The sequence below is a fragment of the Mustela nivalis genome (genome assembly GCF_964662115.1).
Source record: "Mustela nivalis genome assembly, chromosome: 10".
In the NCBI taxonomy this organism is placed as follows: domain Eukaryota; kingdom Metazoa; phylum Chordata; class Mammalia; order Carnivora; family Mustelidae; genus Mustela; species Mustela nivalis.
In genome coordinates this window covers 53,145,530-53,166,813 of record NC_139029.1, presented here as the reverse complement: position 1 = coordinate 53,166,813, position 21,284 = coordinate 53,145,530, and the positions used below count along the sequence as shown (strand labels likewise).

At 37.4% G+C, this 21,284-nt stretch overlaps 1 protein-coding gene across 7 annotated transcripts in view; it reads left to right on the top strand.

The window, feature by feature from the left end:
- LOC309842347 (uncharacterized protein C1orf141 homolog) overlaps positions 1–11,370 on the top strand; it is a 55,015-nt gene extending 43,645 nt beyond the window's left edge. For all 7 annotated transcript variants that reach the window (XM_082686440.1, XM_082686439.1, XM_082686437.1 and 4 more), the window contains 3 exons: positions 6,857–6,926; positions 8,183–8,372; positions 10,252–11,370. In XM_082686440.1, coding sequence (XP_082542566.1) covers positions 6,857–6,926; positions 8,183–8,372; positions 10,252–10,824 — 833 coding nt within the window. In that variant the 3' untranslated portion in view covers positions 10,825–11,370. The remainder of the gene's footprint in view (positions 1–6,856; positions 6,927–8,182; positions 8,373–10,251) is intronic.
- The last annotated feature ends 9,914 nt before the right edge of the window (positions 11,371–21,284 follow it).

The following is a 21,284-nucleotide window of genomic DNA, read 5'->3' as shown; positions in this document are numbered from 1 at the left end:
GAAGAGACTGTCTTTTTTCCATTGGACATTCTTTCCTGCTTTGTAAAAGATTAGTTGACCATAAAGTTGAGGGTCTATTTCTGGGCTCTCTATTCTGTTCCATGGATCTATGTGTCTGTTTTTGTGCCAGTACCATACTGTCTTGATGATGACAGCTTTGTAATAGAGCTTAAAGTCTGGAATTGTGATGCCACCAACTTTGGCTTTCTTTTTCAATATTTCTCTGGCTATTTGAGGTCTTTTCTGGTTCCACATACGTTTTAGGATTATTTGTTCCATTTCTTTGAAAAAAATGGATGGGATTTTGATAGGGATTTCATTAAACGTGTAGATTGCTTTAGGTAGCATAGACATTTTCACAATATTTGTTCTTCCAATCCATGAGCTTAGAACGTTTTTCCATTTCTTTGTGTCTTCCTCAATTTCTTTCATGAGTACTTTATAGTTTTCTGAGTATAGATTCTTTGCCTCTTTGGTTAGGTTTATTCCTAGGTATCTTGTGGTTTTGGGTGCAATTGTAAATGGAATTAACTTCTTAATTTCTCTTTCTTCTGTCCTGTTGTTGGTGTAGAGAAATGCAACGGATTTCTGTGCATTGGTTTTATATCCTGACACTTTACTGAATTCCTGTACAAGTTCTAGAAGATTTGGAATGGAGTCTTTGGGGTTTTTCACATACAGTATCAAATCATCTGCAAAGAATGATAGTTTGACTTCTTCTTTGCTGATTTGCCTTTAATTTCTTTTTGTTGCCTGATTACTGAGGCTAGGACTTCTAGTACTATGTTGAACAGCAGTGGTGATAATGGACATCCCTGCTGTGTTCCTGACCTTAGCGGAAAAGCTCTATTTTCTCCATTGAGAATGATATTTGCGTCCACCTGATAGATTCTTATTCATCTTTAATATTTGGGACACTACAAAAGAAATTCTGACTATATATGGCTCAAAAAACAAAGATATTTATTTATTTATTGTTTTAAAGATTTTATTTATTTATTTAACAGAAAGAGAACAAGCAGAGGGAGGAGGAGAGGGAGAAGGAGACTCCCTGCTGAGCAGGGAGTCTGATGTAGGACTGGATCCTAGGACTCTGTGATCATGACCTGAGCCAAAGGCAGACACCTGAGCCACCCAGGTGCCCCAAAGATATTTATAATCTCAAATAATAAGCAGTCTATCAGTAAGGCAGCTCCAGGCTTGGTTAAGTCAGGAGCTTGATGGGATATATCCAGTCCTTCCATCTTTCCTCAAGTTTCTTAAAATGTAGCATGTCCTCCTAGACCTACTGTATGGTGTGGTACCTACTATTCAAGATAACTTGTATGGGTAACAACATCCACTGAAAAAGAGAAAAGCTTTTTGGTCCGTTTGTAAAATGAGAAAAATCCTCCTCAAAACACTCTAGTAGACCTCCCCAGTTGTCTCCTTGGCTAGAATAGCTTAATGCACCCATATCTAAACCAATAAATCATTATCAGCTTAGATAAGGTTCTCAAACCTTTAACATGGTCCATATAAGATATATAATAATATATAGAGTCATATATTAATAATAAATAACATATATAAATATTATTTTATATAATAAATAATATATAATTTTCATATATTATATATAATACAAATAATATGATTCAGCTTCATGGTATCCTAATTGTCTTTTTCTCTGTTAGCTGGACTTGATTGTGGTACCTTAGTGTTTTGTGGAGTTATGACTAAGGACACACATAATACATTGTATTCTATTCTATTTAATTTTTTTTAATATTGGTCAAAAGATGCTAAATTAATTTAGTATCTAAACTGATAGGTTATAGCTCACATTTTGAAAAGCACAGGCTGAAATCATTTAAAGTTTCACTTCCTTGAGTTAGGAAGGAGCCCAGCCTCCCATGAAAGACACAAAAGACTTGGTTGTTTGGAGAAGGGTGAATAAAATAGAGTTCTATTAGCATAAAAGGGGGAAAGGGGACTGTTGAGTAAGCAACCCTCTTTTTACCACATTATTCCTATCTGCAGTGTTTCCTAATAGCGGGCTGTTCTACTCATTCAACAAAGCAAATTTCCCTTTATAAAATTTGTTGAGTCTCTCTACTGAAGAAGCATTATAGTTCTTTTACCAAAGTCCCATATTAAGACATCTGGGAAATTTGGCAACATAAATACAAATTTATCTTGACCAAAGTTAATAACAAAAAGAAGAAAAATTCATTAAATTGAAACTAAGACATTTTACCCTAAACTCAAAGAAAATCTGCTACATATGACAAAATGAAGTAGTTTGAAAGAAGATTCCAGAAGTTGATTCACAATTCCATTTCCTACAAGAAAGCAAGAGTATTTAAAAAGCCGGTAGAAGATATTCTGAAAATACTTCTATTAACCCCACCAGCACACATGCTCAAGGGAAAGGGGCTTGTTATTAATGATGGGTCACAGAAAGATGGAAAAACCTCCCCTCTCACTTTCCTCTTTGCAAATAGTCTAAATCTGTATTAGCAGTGTTTTGAGAGAAATGTAATGATCATACCTAGCCCTTTCTTTCTTTGGATTCCTAGTATTGCTTTGAATGTACTCAGAGGGAAAACCTCTAACTTAGATAAGCAAGGTCTTGAAAGGAGGGTTGACAACAGAAGAGATAAGATACAATTTCCTAGGAATCATCTTTGCAAGTATGAGTAATAGCCACAAGGATAAATGTGTAAAGAAAAAACATATGACCCCATAAAACAGCCCAAGAGCTATGAGGCCTTTCTTTGACTAAATGCCTCCTCAAACTGAATTGCTTACTCCAGACAGAGGTGAAGAACTCTAACCCATGTGGCTCTTCACACGTAGATGGGCAGGGTGCCCACCACCATCACCACCAAATCAGAGGTTTGGTGAAGAGGTTTCACAGAACATACAGTTAACAGAAACAAATTTCCCCATTATGATTCAGGGCTCCAGCTCCCTTGCCAGCTTTCTTAGGCAGCTGGATGCCTGAACTCATAACATAAGGTAACACCAGGATTTGCCTATTAATTTCTAAGATGAGGATTTAATAGTATTCAGATAAACAAGGAGAGTGTCCAAAAATTTCCCTCTATTATTTTTGGACTAGCACCAAGCCTGGTTTTAAGTGTCCTGATTCAAAAGTGAGTAGATGGAAAAACAAGAACATGGGATTTTTAAAATATACTGTAGCAAATAAAGGAGATCATTTAAAAGATAGCTAATGGTCACATTCTGATGGAAATTGTACCCCATGAAACAGGAGGAAATTTAGAGAATACTTGTTTTATATGCTCAAGAGTTTAAAGAATGTGAGGATTCTGTGAAACAAGATTCGAAGATATAAAAGATAATTGCCAAAAATGAAATGGTGCTGTCAGAGCTAAAAATATTTTTAAGGTAATTCACAGCCTAAAATTATGTTAAAAGAGTGAAGAGTAGAATAAACATTGGAGTAAACCAAATCAAAGATACGAAGGACAGGTTTAGGAAAATCACATAGAATGCAATGTGAAGGGACAGAACCATGACTGGATTAGAAAAGATAGTATATGGAGGGAACAAAACAGGTATCCAAACCTGAACTAACCAGTGTGTTTGAAAGAGAAAACAGAACAAAGGGATTAAGTTTGCTGAAAAAGAGCATAGGAAAACTATCTTGAAATAATGGAAGTTCTCAATATCTTGATTTTGTTGATGCTTACATGACTCTATTTGTCAGAATTCATCAAAATATACATGTAAAATGCATACACTTAGTTGTATGCAAATTACACTTCCATAAGTTAGGTTAAAAAAGAAAGCAAGAGACTAACACTGCAGAAGTCTAAAACACCAAAAATAAGATAACGTAGGGGTGCTTGAGTGGCTCAGTCGGTTAAGTGTCCAATTCTTGGTTTTGCCTCAGATCATGATCTCGGGGTCATAGGAGAGTCCTCGGCCCTGCATAGGACTCTGCATTCAGCACAGACTCTGCTTGATGTTTTCTCTCTCTCCTTCTGCCAGTGCTCCACCTCCCTGCTTGCACTCTTGTGCACGCTCTTTCTCTAAGTAAAATCTTTTTTTTAAAAAAAGATTTTATTTATTTATTTGACAGAGATCACAAGTAGGCAGAGAGGCAGGCAGAGAGAGAGGAAGGGAAGCAGGCTCCCCACTGAGCAGAAAGCCTGATGTGGGGCTTGATCCCAGGACCCTGAGATCATGAACTGAGGCGAAGGCAGAGGCTTTAACCCACTGAGCCACCCAGGCGCCCCTCTAAATAAAATCTTTAAAAAATAATCTACTATATCTAAAATGATCTGGAGATTACTAAGTAATAATCTAAAACAACCTGGGAAAAGAGTTGTATAAATGCAATAAATATTAATGCTCCATTTAAAATACAAAATAGGGTTAGTTTTAAAGTCAATGATAGTTAAACATATAACATAATTTATCAAATTCTGTGCTTCTCTCTGTGCATTCTTAGTGAATTCCTTGGTGTTTTCTTCCAGCCCATTAATTCTCACTTTTGTGATGTAATCTAGAGTTATATTATTTATTTTCAAGATTTCCAAGATTTTTTTTATATTGAGTTTTTCCTTCTTCAGCCTGTTTTCATCTCACAATATCTTGGGTTTTTTATATGAATATTTTTCATTCATATTTTTAAAGTTCCTAAACATATCACATTTTGTCAAATCTAAGATGTCAACAATTGACACTGTCGAACTATGACATGATGCTAATATACACCTTAGAATTTTAAAGTTGTTTTTAGATTCTTCTATTTAATTTTATTACTGAATTTATCTTCTACTTGTTAACTTTGTTGACTTTCTTAGCTTTATTATTTTCCATATGTTTTACAATTTTAGAAGTTTCTCTCTTTGCTTCCAGTTACTCACTTCACCTTACTCCTTCCTTTCAGAACTTTTGCAGTTGCTGCCACTCAGACTTCATGGCCCTCAGGCTGACCCAGATATCAGAGTTGTGAATGGAGCTCCCCTGCCAGGGAAATACTGGGGATATGGCAGATCCAGTTATCATGCACCGAAGTGGTTTAACTTAGCTCCTGGTTACCGAGTTGGCCCTGGGAAGAAGTGATTTTTCACAAACCAGGGAACCTCAACCCAGCCCCTTATTTCTATCAGTGGACCTGTCTCTCCTACTTGCCCTTCCCATTTCTGTAAATGGTTTTAGCTGAGGCTAAAACCTAGGTATCATTCTTGATTTCTCTATTTTCCATATCCATCCATGAGTCAGTGTAGTTGGATCAACCCCCAAAATATAACGTGAAGCTGGCCGTTACCCAGATTCCCTCTGCTACAGTCCTTGTCTAATCCACCAACATGTCTCATCTAGACCACAGCAACAGCCTTCTAACTGGTCACTTCACTGCTACTATTGCTATCCACATTCTTCCATGCCTCCAGACTGTCCATCTCAGAGCAGGCAGAATGATATTCCTAAAGCATAAATCAAACTTCTTTCTTATTCTGCTTAAAACCCTCTAAATGATCTCTGTCATAACCAGATTAATGTCCTAAGTTTTCTGTATGCCTTATGTGCCTCTATATGATTTGGCCTCTGCTACCTCTCTCATCTCATCTTTCTCCACGCTCCCCCTCATTCACTACACTCCAGCAATATTGGCCTTTCAGTTCCTTCACCATTCCCAACTGATTTCATGCTGCGATCTTAATACTTGCTGTTTCCTCTGCCTAGTAGTCTGTTTTCCCAAAGCTTCACCTGTTGCATCTTTTCTCAGACTTGAACTCAAATATCTCCTCCTAAGAGAGGCCTCTATAGCCACCATATGTGAGGTGCCATGTTTATTTATTTTCATAATACTTACAATTGGTTGAAATTATTTTATGTATTTATTTGTTGGTTTGTTTCCTTGTGTTGGAATAGGGCTTCTGTGGTAACCTGTTATACTGAAATATTGATCCTTCAGCCTTTAAGACTGCTGTGTTGGCCTTATGTCAGTCTGGCCACAAAGTGTACTCAAGTGTTTATCCCAGTGTACTGTATAAAGAATATTAATTAAAATGTTTGCCATGGGGGCACCTGGGTGGCTCAGACAGTTAAGCATCTGGCTTCAGCTCAGGTCAGGGTCTTGAGGTCCTGGGATTGAGTTCCATATCAAGTAGGGCTCCCTGCTCAGTAGGGAGTCTGCTTCTCCCTCTTTATCCCTCTCCTTCTTTTCCAGCCTCTGCACACACACTCTCTCTCCCTCTCAAATAAATAAATAAAATATTTAAATAAAAATAAAAAAATAAAATGTTTGCCATGATGTGGAAAATGTTGGGAAACATTGAACTAGAATACAAACTACTCGAGGACAAGAGAAAAGTTGAATTTACTGCTAATAGCATATGTGTCTGGGAACACTTGTAAGAAACTAGAGAAATGCTAGAGTGTCCGCTAAGCATACTTGGAAGAGTTCAACCCTGGACATCTCCTTCATGCCAGATGGCAAGATCTGCTTGACCTCTGCTAATTAACCTCGCTCTTTACCAATAGTGTTTAACCATCTGAGGCTTCCTACTGGCTAATAATGACTTTGCATCTTGGAAAGATTTAAAATTTTGGGAATGTCTTTCTTTCACAAAAATCTCCAAGGCCAGTTTTATGTTTGATTTGTCTAAGCCAAACATTAGATCCTTGACCTCAGTCTTTTCCAGTTCTGTCTGGTCCACTTAAGTTCTTACTTTAAAAAAAAAAAAAAAAAGTTCTTACTGAGTAGCTACTGCAGATCAAACCCTATACCAGGTCCTTTCCAAAATTGTTTTATATTGTAAAATATTTTATACAAGATTATTTCTAAATGCCATGATATGTGAGTGTCTTTTATGAAAATCTTTTATAATTTCAGCTCAAACTGAAAAAAATCCTGGGGAATCATTTGATCTGGCTGGTCACTCAGAAGATTATGTCAGTAAAAGGTAATTTATTTTAACATTTTTATATTTTATTGTGTTCAGTGATGTTTCTTATAGGAAGAGTTCTGCCTTTTCTTTTTTGGTAGACCAGAATGCATTTATCCAGGCACAGTATTAAGATTTAGGCCTACACTGCAAGCCAGTGACTGGTCTAAGAGTGCTCTACTAGTCAGCAGCACATTCATACCTTGAACTCACACTCTATCCATTTCAAGTTCACAAGCAAATGGAAAGAGAAACATGCAAAAGTGAATGGAGAGAATACAACTGTGTTTTTCTAGTAGAGACAAGTTTAAATACACTACAATATGGATGTAAGAAAAGTAGCTTTGTAGTCTTTGTAGCTTTGTAGTATAAAGTAGTGATCTTTCTCATTAGATCCTCAGAGTAAAATCTTGTTAACCTTGCATGTTTTACACTTTAGAGCAATAATGTACAGCCTCTCTAAGTTTATCTCAGTCCTTCTGTTTCTTTCCAAGATGGTATCTGAGTATATGAACGAGATGTTCACTGGACTTTGTGACATTGAGGAAAAGGTACTTGAGTCAGTATCTTGGTTAATGCCCTTGTATTGCTGGTTTCATTTCTAGGTGTTCTGTGGCTGCCGACATCTGTAGTTCATGAGTATATGGTCTGTTCTCTCTGAACTTGGATTGGGTCCACTCTCAACTCATTAGTGTGGTAGAACTCTCTAAGCCTCCCATCATGACCTTCATCTTCCCCTAGACTATCCATACCTCACTCATGCCAGGCCTTTGACATAGGCTTCCTCACCTCTCAAATGGCAACCACCTTGGTAAGCCTAAACTCAGTGTCCATGTCCTATGTGAACCAAAGGAAATCTGTAATGAAAACTCTATCTTCTTTCTACCTATAACCATCCCATACCATTGCATTCTGTTAACAAAGCTGGGGCCACCCTTTGTCGTCAGGAAGCTGCCTCGCAAGGCACTTTTTCCCCAGAATCTCAACAAGTGGCAAATATCTCTCTACCTTTGTATAATACTCACTCTACACAGTATACCTCCTCCATACTCAAATGTCAAAGAAGCATATATATTACTACTGTATTGCTTCCACCCCTGCTTTTACTATTTCCCTCCTACAAGGCTGGAAGGAATTGTCTTATCATGTTGAAAGTGTATGGCTGAGGATTTGGGGTAAATGCTGGCAGTGACCCTGAGGGATCAGGGAGACAAGAACTGACAAACTGAAATCAACCCTATAATTATGTATGCTGCAATTGTGTTCATTTTCAGAAGAAAATCTGCCCCACAGATGGATGATTTTAGCACAGAAGAAAACAAAACCATCAAAAATCATCAATTAAGTGAATACTGTTCTATAAGAAAGAAAAGCTTGCTTCCCTTGTGCTTTGAGGATGAGCTGAAAAAGCCAAATGCCAAGATAATCAACACTAGTCCACCAAAGACAGTAACTTCTCATGTGGTAATAATATCTACTATTGTTCAGTAAATATGTGTATAATTACTACTTGTAGGAATCTTAAATTCTAGTGACTGGAATCTTTGACAAATCCTTTTAACTTTTCAGTTTCGCATTGCAAAGTAACAATACTTAGATTCTTAATGCTCTTTTTAGAACTGCCACCACAAAAGTGGGAATTCCTTTGCATCAACTATAAGTTTTGTGTTTTTCTTTATGAAGAAGGCTTTATCATTTTTTTGATTATAAAAGAAAAATGGTATTTTCAAAGTGACTGCATTATATTTCACTTTTCTAACAGTCTACTTTAGCTATTTGAACCAGAAAATACATCCATTGAAGGATATTTGATAGCTCACAGAATCTCTAGGAAGGCTGGAGAGACAATCTGGCTTGAAAACTATACGGTCAGGAGTCACCCAGCTACAACCCCACACTGCTCCACTGGGACCCATGCTTTTGTTATGGAATTAATGACTTTGATTCTGGGCAGGACATACTATTTCTAAGATCTTTGCCACTCCTGCTCTTCAAAGCAGATATATCTGCTACCATTCTCACTAGAGTGGTTTTCACAATAGCTAACTTTTCCCAGTGCTTGCTTTCTCTGAACTGAAGACTATCTCAGGTGTATCTGATTGGCAGAGTCTAAGTCACATGCTTATGCCCTAAACTCAAGGAAAGCTAATAAAGCTAGTTTCTGCCTCTGTGTAAGAGTACATAGATTTGTAACGAAGAACATTTCCAGAGGCGTTGGACAGACCAAAAAAAATGATAAATCTCTACTACCGAGGTTAAAAAGGTGACACTGACAACCCAGTGGATTGCAAAACTAGATCTTTCATTATCTTTAGGAATTATAGACAACAATATATCTTTCTGATGTACAGTTAGATGATCCTGGTTTCTTACTTCATTAATTATATTTCTAAAGGAAAGGTAGTAATCACTGACTTAAAGTTTGCAAAGTAAACACTGGTAATAGGAATATTTGACCAGCTTCTTTGGAGTTAATCTTTTTGCCCTATAATGGAAATATGGGAAAGAGTTGCTATCACTGTGAAAAAATAGCTTATTTTTTCAAGTCAGCCTATTACTCTGGCTATTTTATTCTACAAATATAGAGTGTTTTTATGTGCTAAGTAAGGGTTGGAGTACTAGAATAAATATAATATTATAAAGATACTTTTTATATTCTTGGAATTATTAGGATATCCAGACTTTGTAATTTTTGTTATAATTAGTTATGTCTCTTAAGATCTTTGGCTCAATTCATCTTTTTGGTGGTAAGTAAGGGTTGGAGTACTAGAATAAATATAATATTATAAAGATACTTTTTATATTCTTGGAATTATTAGGATATCCAGACTTTGTAATTTTTGTTATAATTAGTTATGTCTCTTAAGATCTTTGGCTCAATTCATCTTTTTGGTGGTATGCTTCTTATTTCTGAACATGGGAACCTAAGAAATGCCAGAACAACAACAACAAAAAAAGATAAGAAAGAAAGAAAAGAAAAGAAATACCAGAATAATGTTCCATCCCACCAACTATCCTATTTTCCAATGACAACATCTCACACATCTAAGAAATGTATTGATTTGTTAATATCTCACTTTATTTAAAAAAAAATTGTAGGAGGCCAAAAGTTCAGATTTTACCCCTATCATCTCAACAGAATATTAAGAGAAGGAAGTATGTCATATACAAGTACATATACAAGTACATCTTTTTGTGTTTTTCAGTACCATTCTTGTTCATATTTTAAAAAATCTCTGTAATCATTTTTAGAATATTTTACCATTTTATTCTCATGTTTAAAAATATGTATAGCCTTCTTGTCACACTAACAAGACTAAGTACTCTTTTCTTTAATCCACAGGAACAAAATGACACAAATCCCATAATTTTCCATGAGACTGGATATGTACAAATGTTACTTTTGACAAAAAATAGGCTTCCTCTCCATCGTATGGAAAAGGAAAACATTTACCCATATAAGAGAGCAGATTTTGTTTTAGAAAGAAATTATGAAATCCTCAAATCTTTAATTAGTGATCAATTTATTATATCTTCCAAACCTAAAAGAATTATGCCTACAACATGGAAAAGAGATATACAAGCAATATCTTTTGAAGTGGGCCGTAGAGTTGTAGAGGGTAAACTAAGGAAGAAAACTAATAAGCAGACACTTGAAAACATATCCTGGAGTAAACTCTATAATTTCTCACAGACTTTTTCCAGCCTAACAAAAAAATTTGTTGGCTTCTTTGATGGAAGTGATATTCAAGAAATGAGTGCTAGACATGGCAACTTTGAAAGAATGTTTTCTACAATAAAACCAAGGACCAAATTCAATGCCTCACCTGTCAAACATTGCTCAAAGCCTTTAAAAAATATACTCGAAGTCCATAAATTAAATGATGTAACACCAATGGATGATTTGTTAAACTAGTGAAATGAAAATTAGACACCTCAAAAAATATTATATAGAGCAATATTTAAGTAACAAAAAGCAAATAACGAAGTTCCAAGATCATTGACGAAACTCTTACCAAAATAATGTGTGAACGGATGTTGTTAGAAAGCAAAACATTGACATTGGAACTACAAGCCAACAGTCTTCTGTTCAAGAAAAGCCAACATTTTTAGTAAATAAAAGGACAAAATTAGGAAATAATTATCAACAAGAAAAACTAGTTCATGAAATTTTTATGATCTAAATTAGATTCCTCAATCGTCAGCATTTCTATGGTCAAGTCTCATTTGGGACCAAGAATGACACAGACTGTTTCTGGAAATTGGCTGTTTGAAGACAAATAACACCAATAACCTTTCTTAATAATTGGGTATCAGATAAGACAAATGTACCATTAACTTGATGCATGTGGAATTAATTATATATCAGCATTTTGGATAATCATTGGAAAATAGTATTACATTAGCAATTCATGCAATTTAAAAAAAACAGTAAAATTTAAAATAGCTTTTTGTTAGTTGACACTGGAACTTCATTGCCTTTTCCAAGTATAACTTTGACTTTTTTCAGAACTGTTAAATAATTTAAAAGAATAACTTATCCTTAATAAGCTAAAGTCCTATAAAGAATTGAACATCATGTGTGTTATTATATTGCTATTTTACTGTTTCTCATTCACCCAAACAGTAAAAAGGCAGAACTCAAGTTAGACACAAGTTGGATTTCAAAAGTTAATTTTTAATCCATATGTTTAAAAGTTTTTTTAAAAATCTGAACTCTTAATATGTGAGGAGATGTAGTTTTAATTAGAAACATTTATGTTAGGGGAAGCCTTTGGGGGCCTTTGGCAACTTTGGCAACTTTGGCAAAGGTGAGGACATAAATTTTTTCAGGTTCCTGTTTCTGCTTCCGATTTTCTTTACTGTGTGCCAAGGCTCCTCTTGTGCACCTCTTCCCAAGGAGGGTTAGGTTTTGGCTCTAAAACAATCACCATGGGGGAGGGGTTGGGGAAGGGGTGCAATTGGAAACTGTTAATGAGGGAAGAGCAAGGGTAAAAGTCTTTGAGGTAAGATGATGGGCTCAGGTATGAAGGAGGTAGAGGAGGAACATACAAGCTTTCCTGGCTCTTTATACCTTTCTTCAGGTTACTGGAGGAGAAGCAGCAGTAGCTCAAAGTTATGAAGTCATCTTTCTCTTTTCCAGCAAGTAGGGGCTGATCCTCTAGTTTTCTTGGCTTGGTGTCATCCAGTCTTCTCACCACCCCCCACTCCCACCCCATCCCGCTTTTCCCTCCTCCCCGGCTCACTGCAAAGCAAAATAGTTTCCCTAACTACACTGCTGGCTCAGAAAATAAAATGCTTTTTTAAAACTCTTTTTTAAAAACTATCAACAATAAAAATAACGAGAAATAGAAAATGTACCTAATAATATCACAAGTAATGATGGTAGTTTTTCTTGATACTCATTGTAAGATAAAGACATGTGAAACTTGAATATGGTATACATGAGTAAACCTGGGGAAAGAATGTAAACTGAGCCTCAGGTTACTGCAAGCCCCACGTTGAGACGGGACAATACCTTATTGTGGTATTATTATTTATCAGTGTTAAAAAAATAATGTGGAGTCCCTGAGTATTTGAGTGTAGCAAACATTCATTAAAAATTCCTTTCCTGGGGCGCCTGGATGGCTCAGTGGGTTAAAGCCTCTGCCTTCGGCTCAGGTCATGATCCCAGGGTACTGGGATCGAGCCCCACATCGGGCTTTCTGCTCAGCGGGGAGCCTGCTTCCTCCTCTCTCTCTCTCTCTCTCTCTGCCTGCCTCTCTGCCTACTTGTGATCTCGATCTGTCAAATAAGTAAATAAAATCTTAAAAAAAAATTCCTTTCCTATTTCCACCCTTTCCCCTGCTCTTAACTTCTTAAAAGATGCCCCCCAAAGTCTCTTACACCATTTTTTCTAAATTAAATATTGGACCTAACTACAGTATTCAAACTTTAGCCCCAAGTAGATGCAAATTAAAACTAAGGATTTCTGTATTTGTTGTTTTTGGAAGTTTCTGCTGGAACTTGGGAGTTTTATCTTTTAGGAAGGCATTAAATCAACTTAAAAATTACATTTGGCTGAGCATTCTCCATTAAAACAGCTAGACATCTGGGAGCAGTGAGTTCTGGGAAGGTAGTGACCTACGCTCAGCACCTTTCTCCTCTACTCTCAGCTTCCATCTGTCATCTTTTAAGCCAAACAGCTGCTGAGATGGTCAGGCAGTGGAGTACAAGGATAGACGTAGTTTCCCTTCTGATGCTGAGATCCCAGTATGGCCCTGGAGACCGGACTCTGTGTCACAAGGCAGTGATGGAGGGTGTGCCGGGTCCCGAGACCAGCTGGCTCTTGGGAGCTCTGCATTACCCGAGGGGAAGATTGTCTTTGGTCCTATGTAAGTGTTTCTGGTCCCATTAGTCCCAAGAGGCCAGGAAGGAAATACTAAGCCTGTGAGAAAACTGGGAAGTCAGAGATCCGTGAATTTTCCCTCAGAAGCCTCACCAGGGGACTGTGGTCTGTTTGTTTCTATAGCACCGCTCCATAGTGGGTAAGACTTTATTTTCATGGTACTGTGTTCACTAGATACTGCCGTAAACACTCTTGTGCTTCTCTGAGACAACTAAGAAAATAGCAACCCATGTGAAGGGGTCCTGCAAGCACTGGGTGTTATACTCAACTAATAAATCATTGAACTATGTCAAAAAATAATGGTGTACTATACAGTGGTTACTGAACATAATTTTATTTTTTTAATTTTTTATTTAATTTTATTTTTTTTGACAGACAGAGATCACAGGTAAGCAGAGACGCAGGCAGAGAGAGAGGGAGAAGCAGGCTCCCCGCCAAGCAGAGAGCCCAATGTGGGGCTCGATTGCAGGACCCTGGGATCATGACCTGAGCCGAAGGCAGCGGCTTTAACCCACTGAGCCACCCAGGCGCCCCACTGAACATAATTTTAAAAATAAATAAATAAAGGGGCCCTGCAGCAGCCAGTGCCAGCCAGGCAGGACTGTAACAGAGAAAAAGGCAAAATTATGAAAATTGCCAGAGCGGTCTCAGGGTTCTGGGATCGAGCCCGGCATCTGGCTCTGTGCTCAGTGGGGAGCCTGCTTCCCCCTTTCTCTGCCTGTCTCTTTGCCTACTTGTAATCTGTCTGTCAAATGGATGAATAAAATCTTAAAAAGTAAAAAAAAAAAAAAAGAATGAAAGAAAAGCCAGAGATCTCATTCAGGGTTGGGGAGGAAGAAGTAAATAGAGTCATTCTGTAGGATTAGCACTGAGAAAAATTATTAGAAAACATAAAGGTGTTTCCTGTTTGCAAACCCTGCTAAATCCAACTCTTTTAGTAACCAGCTGTAAAATAAACAGAATGCACAGAGCTGCTAGAGGACACAAGGAGCAATTTGCTAAGAAAAATAATACAAACACTTGTGGACATTCAAGTGTAGCACAGTACAGACACAGTTGCACACTCACTACACTATTTTCTTTAGGATACTGGTGTGATATTACCTTCAAGCATAATCATGATAGAAAAGTTAATGATTAACTGACTACAATATATCATAAGACTTCCAAATAAAAGGGGAAATGGATTAATATGGAAAAATAAGGAAAATGAAAAAGAACAAATATAAAATTATAAAAATATTGAAATCAAGTATCATTATACTAAATTTATATAGGTTGAATTTTCCATTAAAATACAGAGATTGTTAGACTGAGTTAAAAAATAGCACTTAACTATATACTGTTGATAAGAAATATAATTAAAGCAATAAAGAAATCTTGAAAATTAAAGAGTGGGAAAAGAGCTACCAGACCAATGAAACAAAAAGAAGAGGGAGTGGCATTATTAATATCAGAGAAACTGAAATTTAGGATTAGAAACAATAAGCTGAGGATTAGAAACAATAAGCTATGGAATAATAAAAGCACAATATATGAAAACAGCATCTTTGGTGCACTATATATGTGCTAAAGAAGAAAGTGACTAATTTATAAAGTAACAACTACTGGAAATCTCAAGAGAATATAATAAAAATTTAATAAAAATTAAACTATATTGGGAGACTTCAGTTCATCTCTTTCAGAGTTAAACAGGTAAAACAAGAGACAAAAAAGTATGGAGGCATAGTAATTACATAATGCAATTAATAAAGTTGATATAATGGATATAGATCTCTGTTTTTTTGAAACAGAAAATAAAATTTGAAGTTTATTTATAGAAAATTGGTTATATTGTGGGTTACACAAACACACAATATTCTTTTTTTTAAATAAATGCAGAGATGTTTAAGAATAATCTAATAATGTTAAGAATAAACATAAAGTGAAATCCAATTTTTTTTTACTATTTGAAAATAAAGAAGGGATAAAGAAGAAATCAAAACTCAAATTATAAGGTAGAAAATGAAAAGGAAACAATTTCATTCCAAAATCTTGTGGCACAAAAGCAGAAGCTACTTCAAAAGAACCTGTCAAGTTTTCATTTTTCTCTCCTCCCCCCCCTCCTCTTCCTCTTTCTCCCTCTTCCTGAAAAGGATTTAGTGAAAAGGATCCCAAGGTTCTCATCTCAGGAAATTAGAAAAAGCATAAAATAAACCACAAGAAACTGAATAGGAAACTAATACCAAAAACCACTAACACTAAAAATACTTAGGTAGAAATAAAAATATAGTATGAAAGGGTAAATAAAAGCAATAGTTATTTTGTGTGTTTGTTTTTAAAATAAACTAAAATGCATAAGTCCTCCTCAAGCCTGATTTAAGGGAAAGGAGCAAAAAAGGGAATATAAGATAATGAATGAGAAAAGAAACAATCATAGATATAGAAGAAAGGAAAAGAATCAGAAGAAATATTACATATATACTTATGTCAACAAATTTGAAAAATTTAGAAAAAAGTGGGTGATCTATCAAAAAGGACATGATCAAAATTGACCTCTAGGAATGGATATTTGGAATAGGTCAATTTCCTAGAAGATAGGAACCAAGACTAGATGAATTTAAAAGTCATTTTCCTTACTTTATGATTGAAGCCAGTGTGGTAGGCCAAATTCCAAAAATGTCTCTTCAAGATTCACATCCCTTTTTTTTCAGTCAAACACTACTTTATTTTTTTTTAAGATTTTATTTATTTATATAACAGAGAGAGATCGCAAGTAGACAGAGAGGCAGGCAGAGAGAGGGGGAAGCAGGCTCCCTGCTGAGCAGAGAACCTGATGCAGGCCTTGATCCCAGGACCGTGAGATCATGATCTGAGCTGAAGGCAGAGGCTTCACCCACTGAGCCACCCAGCTGCCCAGTCAAACACTACTTTAGATACTGCTGTGTAAGAACTTTATCGAAGGATTTAAGGTTACCTGACCTTAAGGATTTAAGGTTACCTGACCTTAAGAACTTTATCGAAAGATTTAAGGTTACCTGATTTAAGGATTTAGGTTATCTGACCTTAAAATATGGAGAACATTCTGAATTACTTGTGGACCCAATGTAATCACATGACCTCTTAAAACCAGAAGAATGCAGAAGTCAGAGACACGGGGCAGAAGGGAAGGTAAGAAAGATGGGTTAGATGTGGAGGTTGGAGAGGTAAGTTGGTGGCTCAGTCAGTTGAGGATCTGACTCTTAGTTTCTGCTCATGTCATGATCTCATGGGTTGTGAAATTAAATCCTGTCTTGGGCTCCACAAGTGTGCTTGAAGATTGTCTCCCTCTGTCCCTTCCCCCCACCTCCCTCCTCTCTCTCTCTCTCTCTCTCTAATAAATACTTAAAAAAAAAAAAGTGGAGGCTGGAGACTTCAAATCATAAGGGTAAAATTTCAAATACTTGTTACAGTATTTTAAATTTGTTCACGATCACTCACTCTCTTCCTGCATTTACCATGCTTCTACATGGTTGGGGGTGTATTTCCCTCCTTCATTGACTTGGGCTTGGTCATGATACTTACTTTAACCAATAAAATATGAGCACACATGACTCACATGATTTAGCTTTGCTCCCATCCTCCTCCATCAGAATGACATGTCTCAGGTAGTAGTCATACTTTGAGCATGGATGCTAGGATGAGAAGACATTTGGAGCCCAGATCAGCTAAGCAAGGCCCAGAAGAGCCTCAGCCAACCCATGGACTTCAGGTAACATGATTAAGAAATAATATTTTGATGTTGTCAATCACTAAAATAATGAAGTTATTTCCATTACAAGAACAAACTAATGCAATATAGGGATGCTGACTCCATCTTTGGCCCTCCATCTTGTTCTCCCCTCTGGTGCACAGATGGTACCACTTTATTTTATTTTATTTTAATATTTTTGAAAATTTATTCATTTGAGAGAGAGAGAGCGCGCACAGGGCGGGGGCTGGACAGGCAGAGGGAGAGGGAGAAACAGACTCCCTGCTAAGCAGGGAGTCCAATATGGTGCTTGATCCCAGGACCCTGACCTAAGCTGAAGGCAGATCCTTAACCCTGGGCCTCCTCTATTTGCATCTCCACCCTAGATCCCCAGACATTAGTCTGCGCTGAGCTGAGGCTCCTGTTTGTTCCAGCATGGTGACTGGAAATTTAACATGGGTTAGCTGCCCACAAAGAATGCTTTTTTGGAGAATATGGACCGTGCTTTAAATCTGAGATGATAGTTCACCATTTTGGCCATATTATAAGCTGTACATCTGGAAACTTTTCTTCCTGCAACATGGAGTAAGAGACTTAGCATACCCAAATTAAATCTATACCTGAGTGCTATAAGACATGCATACTCTTAGCAGGAGTCCATATCCAGGTCCTCACATTTCACAAGAGGAGACCTAAAATTCTGCTAATTTTGACATATATGATACAGCAAAATTTCTTAACTCCACTACTCTCTGTTGCTAACCAAGATGTTCTTTCCAAGTACCACCAACAAATCTCCCTTGACGACATATTTGTTAGCAAGGGGATAAAGTGTCCTGTTTTACTTCCTCTTTTCTTTCCATATTTTCATCACTCCTTCGAACACCACACCCACACACACTACAGTTGTGTTGTGCGACCTTCGTATTGAGAAAATCATAGTCACATAATTATGCCTTCCTCCAGAGAAAACACCTTCGTGGCTTTGGTGTCCACTGAACCTCCAACTTTGGCTTGAACACCTCCAGCAGGCAGAAAAGCCATTCTTCTCTAAACAACCCATGCCATTTTCAGGTCTTGCTAATTGTGTATCATCAAGGGACCTAACAGAAATCAGATGGTCAAAATTATCCACAGCCAAAGTGAATAACTTGAGAACTTACTAAGGGGCTGTTTACCAAGGCATCAGCTTCCTGTAAGGAAACTACAAGGAATAAATTAGGGCCTCAGAGCTAGTAACCACCCTGGGTCTACAGGCTGAAGAGAAGGAGGGATTAGAGGAATGCAGACAGGGAGAGGAGCCCCTGATGCAAGCCCATGGTAACATTTCAGAGAAGAACCCAGGGTAAAAATGAGTACCCGGGGACCTCATTTTCCTTTTGCCCTCTGGTGCCTATAGCACCACCCACTGTCTAAAATCAAAAGTCTGGAGTTAAGGCTGGGACCAGATGAAAAATGGGCAAGTGGGGTGCCTAGTTAGTGCATAGCATATAAGGAGACACTTCCTGTCAGAGCCATGCAGCTGCAGCATCAGCCCTGGGAGAGAGAGCCTCCTTAAATGCCCTGCCTTAGGTGCCCCTCTCGCATCATCTCGTCCCAGCCCTGGGTGAGGAGAGCCCATTGACATAATCCATAGAAACCAACCTCCCAGGGCACAGAGCTGGGTTGTGAGTAAACATGAGAATCAGCTGGAAGATACTACGCACACACTCTTGATAAGTTCTTCATTATGGTAAGATAAAAATCTATGGCTTCCACTGAACCCATTTGATCCAGGAGCATTACTTGACTAAGATTTCTTTTAAGTATGCATGGCTTTCACAGAAACATAAAATGAACAGATGTCAAGGATTTTATTCAACCACCCATTAACGAGTAAATAGTGAGATGTTAAAACCAATACAAAAGAAAATATGAAGACAGATTTATGTAGTTGAGTTAGCCAAATGAATGTTAAAGTGAATATAATAATAAATGCAAAACTGGTTAATATCTTACAGAGCAATAAATTTAAAGCTTTATGGTTATCTTTTCAACCAGAGGGAAATCAATTATACCTCAATAGATAAAATTTATCTGTGCTATAGACAAGAGCTATTTCCATCACAAGTGGTTTTCTACAAGATAACTTTTCTATTAGCCAATCAGGGGCACCTGGTGGCTCAGTTGGTTGGGCAACTGCCTACAGCTCAGGTCATGATCCTGGAGTCCCGGGATCAAGTCCCACATCAGGCTCCCAGCTCCACAGGGAGTCTGTTTCTCCCTCTGACCTTCTCCCCTCTCATGTTCTCTCTCACTTTCTCTCTCTCTCAAATAAATAAATAAAATCTTCAAAAAAAAAAAAAAAGAAAGAAAGAAAGCCAGTCAAAGGTGCATACCATTATAAGAATTAATACTTCAAGAATCCATCTGACAATTCCCAGCACCCGACTAAAGAATATTCAATAATCACCTTTCTTTTTTCTAATATTGGATACTTCAAAAAAAAAATTTCTCTTTCAGCCTGGAAGCCATTGACATATTTAAAGACATCAGAGGGGCACCTGGGTGGCTAAGTGGGTTAAAGCCTCTGCCTTCAGCTCAGGTCATGATTTCAGAGTCCTGGGATTGAGCCCCGCATCAGGCTCTCTGCTCAGTAGGGAGCCTGCTTCCCCCTGCCCCCTGCCTGTCTCTCTGCCTACTTGTGATCTCTGTCTGTCAAATAAAATTTTAAAAAAAGAAAAAAGACAGTCATCTCATTTTCCTCCCAAGAGTCAGGTGCCCAGGATTAGACACAGGTGTAGTATGAACAGGAGGGTATTTTTTTTCAGTCCCCAAAGAGAGAATCAAAACCAACCATTATTAAAACTGAGGGGATATTATTAAATGTAAATCCTATTTACCGCCTCTTTCACTCTAAAGAAAACTTTCATTTTATATGTTCTCTGCCCAGAAAAGAGGTAGGGCACTGCATTTATAGCTATAGCAGTGTGAGGACAACAAGAAAGAGACAAAGAACTAGTCAGACAAGTAGCCACAGTGTAGATTCCCAAGTGGCATTTAGTTTGTCAACATACTTAGCTAATTTTAGTTGACAGTTAATTTGATCTAAACAGTATGCTGCTTTTTTTTTTTTTTTTTTTTTTGTGAACCAGAATCAAAATAGGGGCTCTCTGTTTCAGATGTGAATTATACATGTTTAGTGACCATAACTGGTAACTGATGCCTCTAAAGAGAGTTTTATTCATTCTTTTGCTTTTTTTACCCCCCTCCCGGCATTCTTACTATCTTGCTCTTTTCCTCTCTTCTTTCACTGATTTGCTTAGGACCTTAGACATAAAAAGGACCTTGAAAATCTTCTGGACCAGAGCTGCCCAGTGCCATATTTGGCAATTATGGAGATGTTCTGTATTTGTGCCGTTCAATATAGTAACTGTTAGCCACATGTGGCCATTATACACTTAAAATCTTTCTGGGGCAGGGTTTCTTAAACTCAGTGCTATTGACATTTGGGGATGGATAATTCTTTATTGCTGGCAACATTGCTGAGAAAATTCATCTACCGCGCTGAGTAGGTCCACACACAGTCATCCTATTTAATGTCAACCTCATTCTCTCAGCTCTCAGCAATCTTTTTAACTCCTGTTGACTTCCTTTCACACATTCATGGTGGCTGTTCCAAACTCTCCCACTCTGCTCAAACTCATGACTTCACCCTGCCTACCAGTTCCAAGAATAGGAGGAAAGCAAAACCAGCTGCAGCTGTAATATGAGATTTCTTCCTCATGTAATCCTGGAATTTACTTAAATCTTCCAATTCCCATGTGGGCAACAGTACTGATTATCTCTGAATTTTTCTGTGGTACAAGAAATTCAAAGTAGGATTACCTGATTCCTTGGATTTAAGAGGGAGAGCTCAGTGCTCAGAGCATTGGATGGAGATACAAGAGGCAAAGCTTCTACACCAGTTCTGTTAATAACTCACGGTTATTTGGGTACGAACTTCAAACTGTCAAGCCTCAGATTCCCCCACTGAATATGAGGGAAAACTTTAAATGATTTTCGCCCCACCCCTGCCAAGATTTTAGACCATCTTTCCAGATCTAGACCTTTCAGATTCTACTTTCTTTTTTACTGTTCATCTTCTAATCAAAAAATGTTTATTGAGTACTTACTATGTGCCACCACTGTTCTAATTGCTGGAAATCTTACAGTGACCAGAGCAGACTTAACTTAAGCCATATATGTGGTTTGATGGGGAAGCTGACTACCTGTCCAATGCTCTACCCTGGGAAATCTC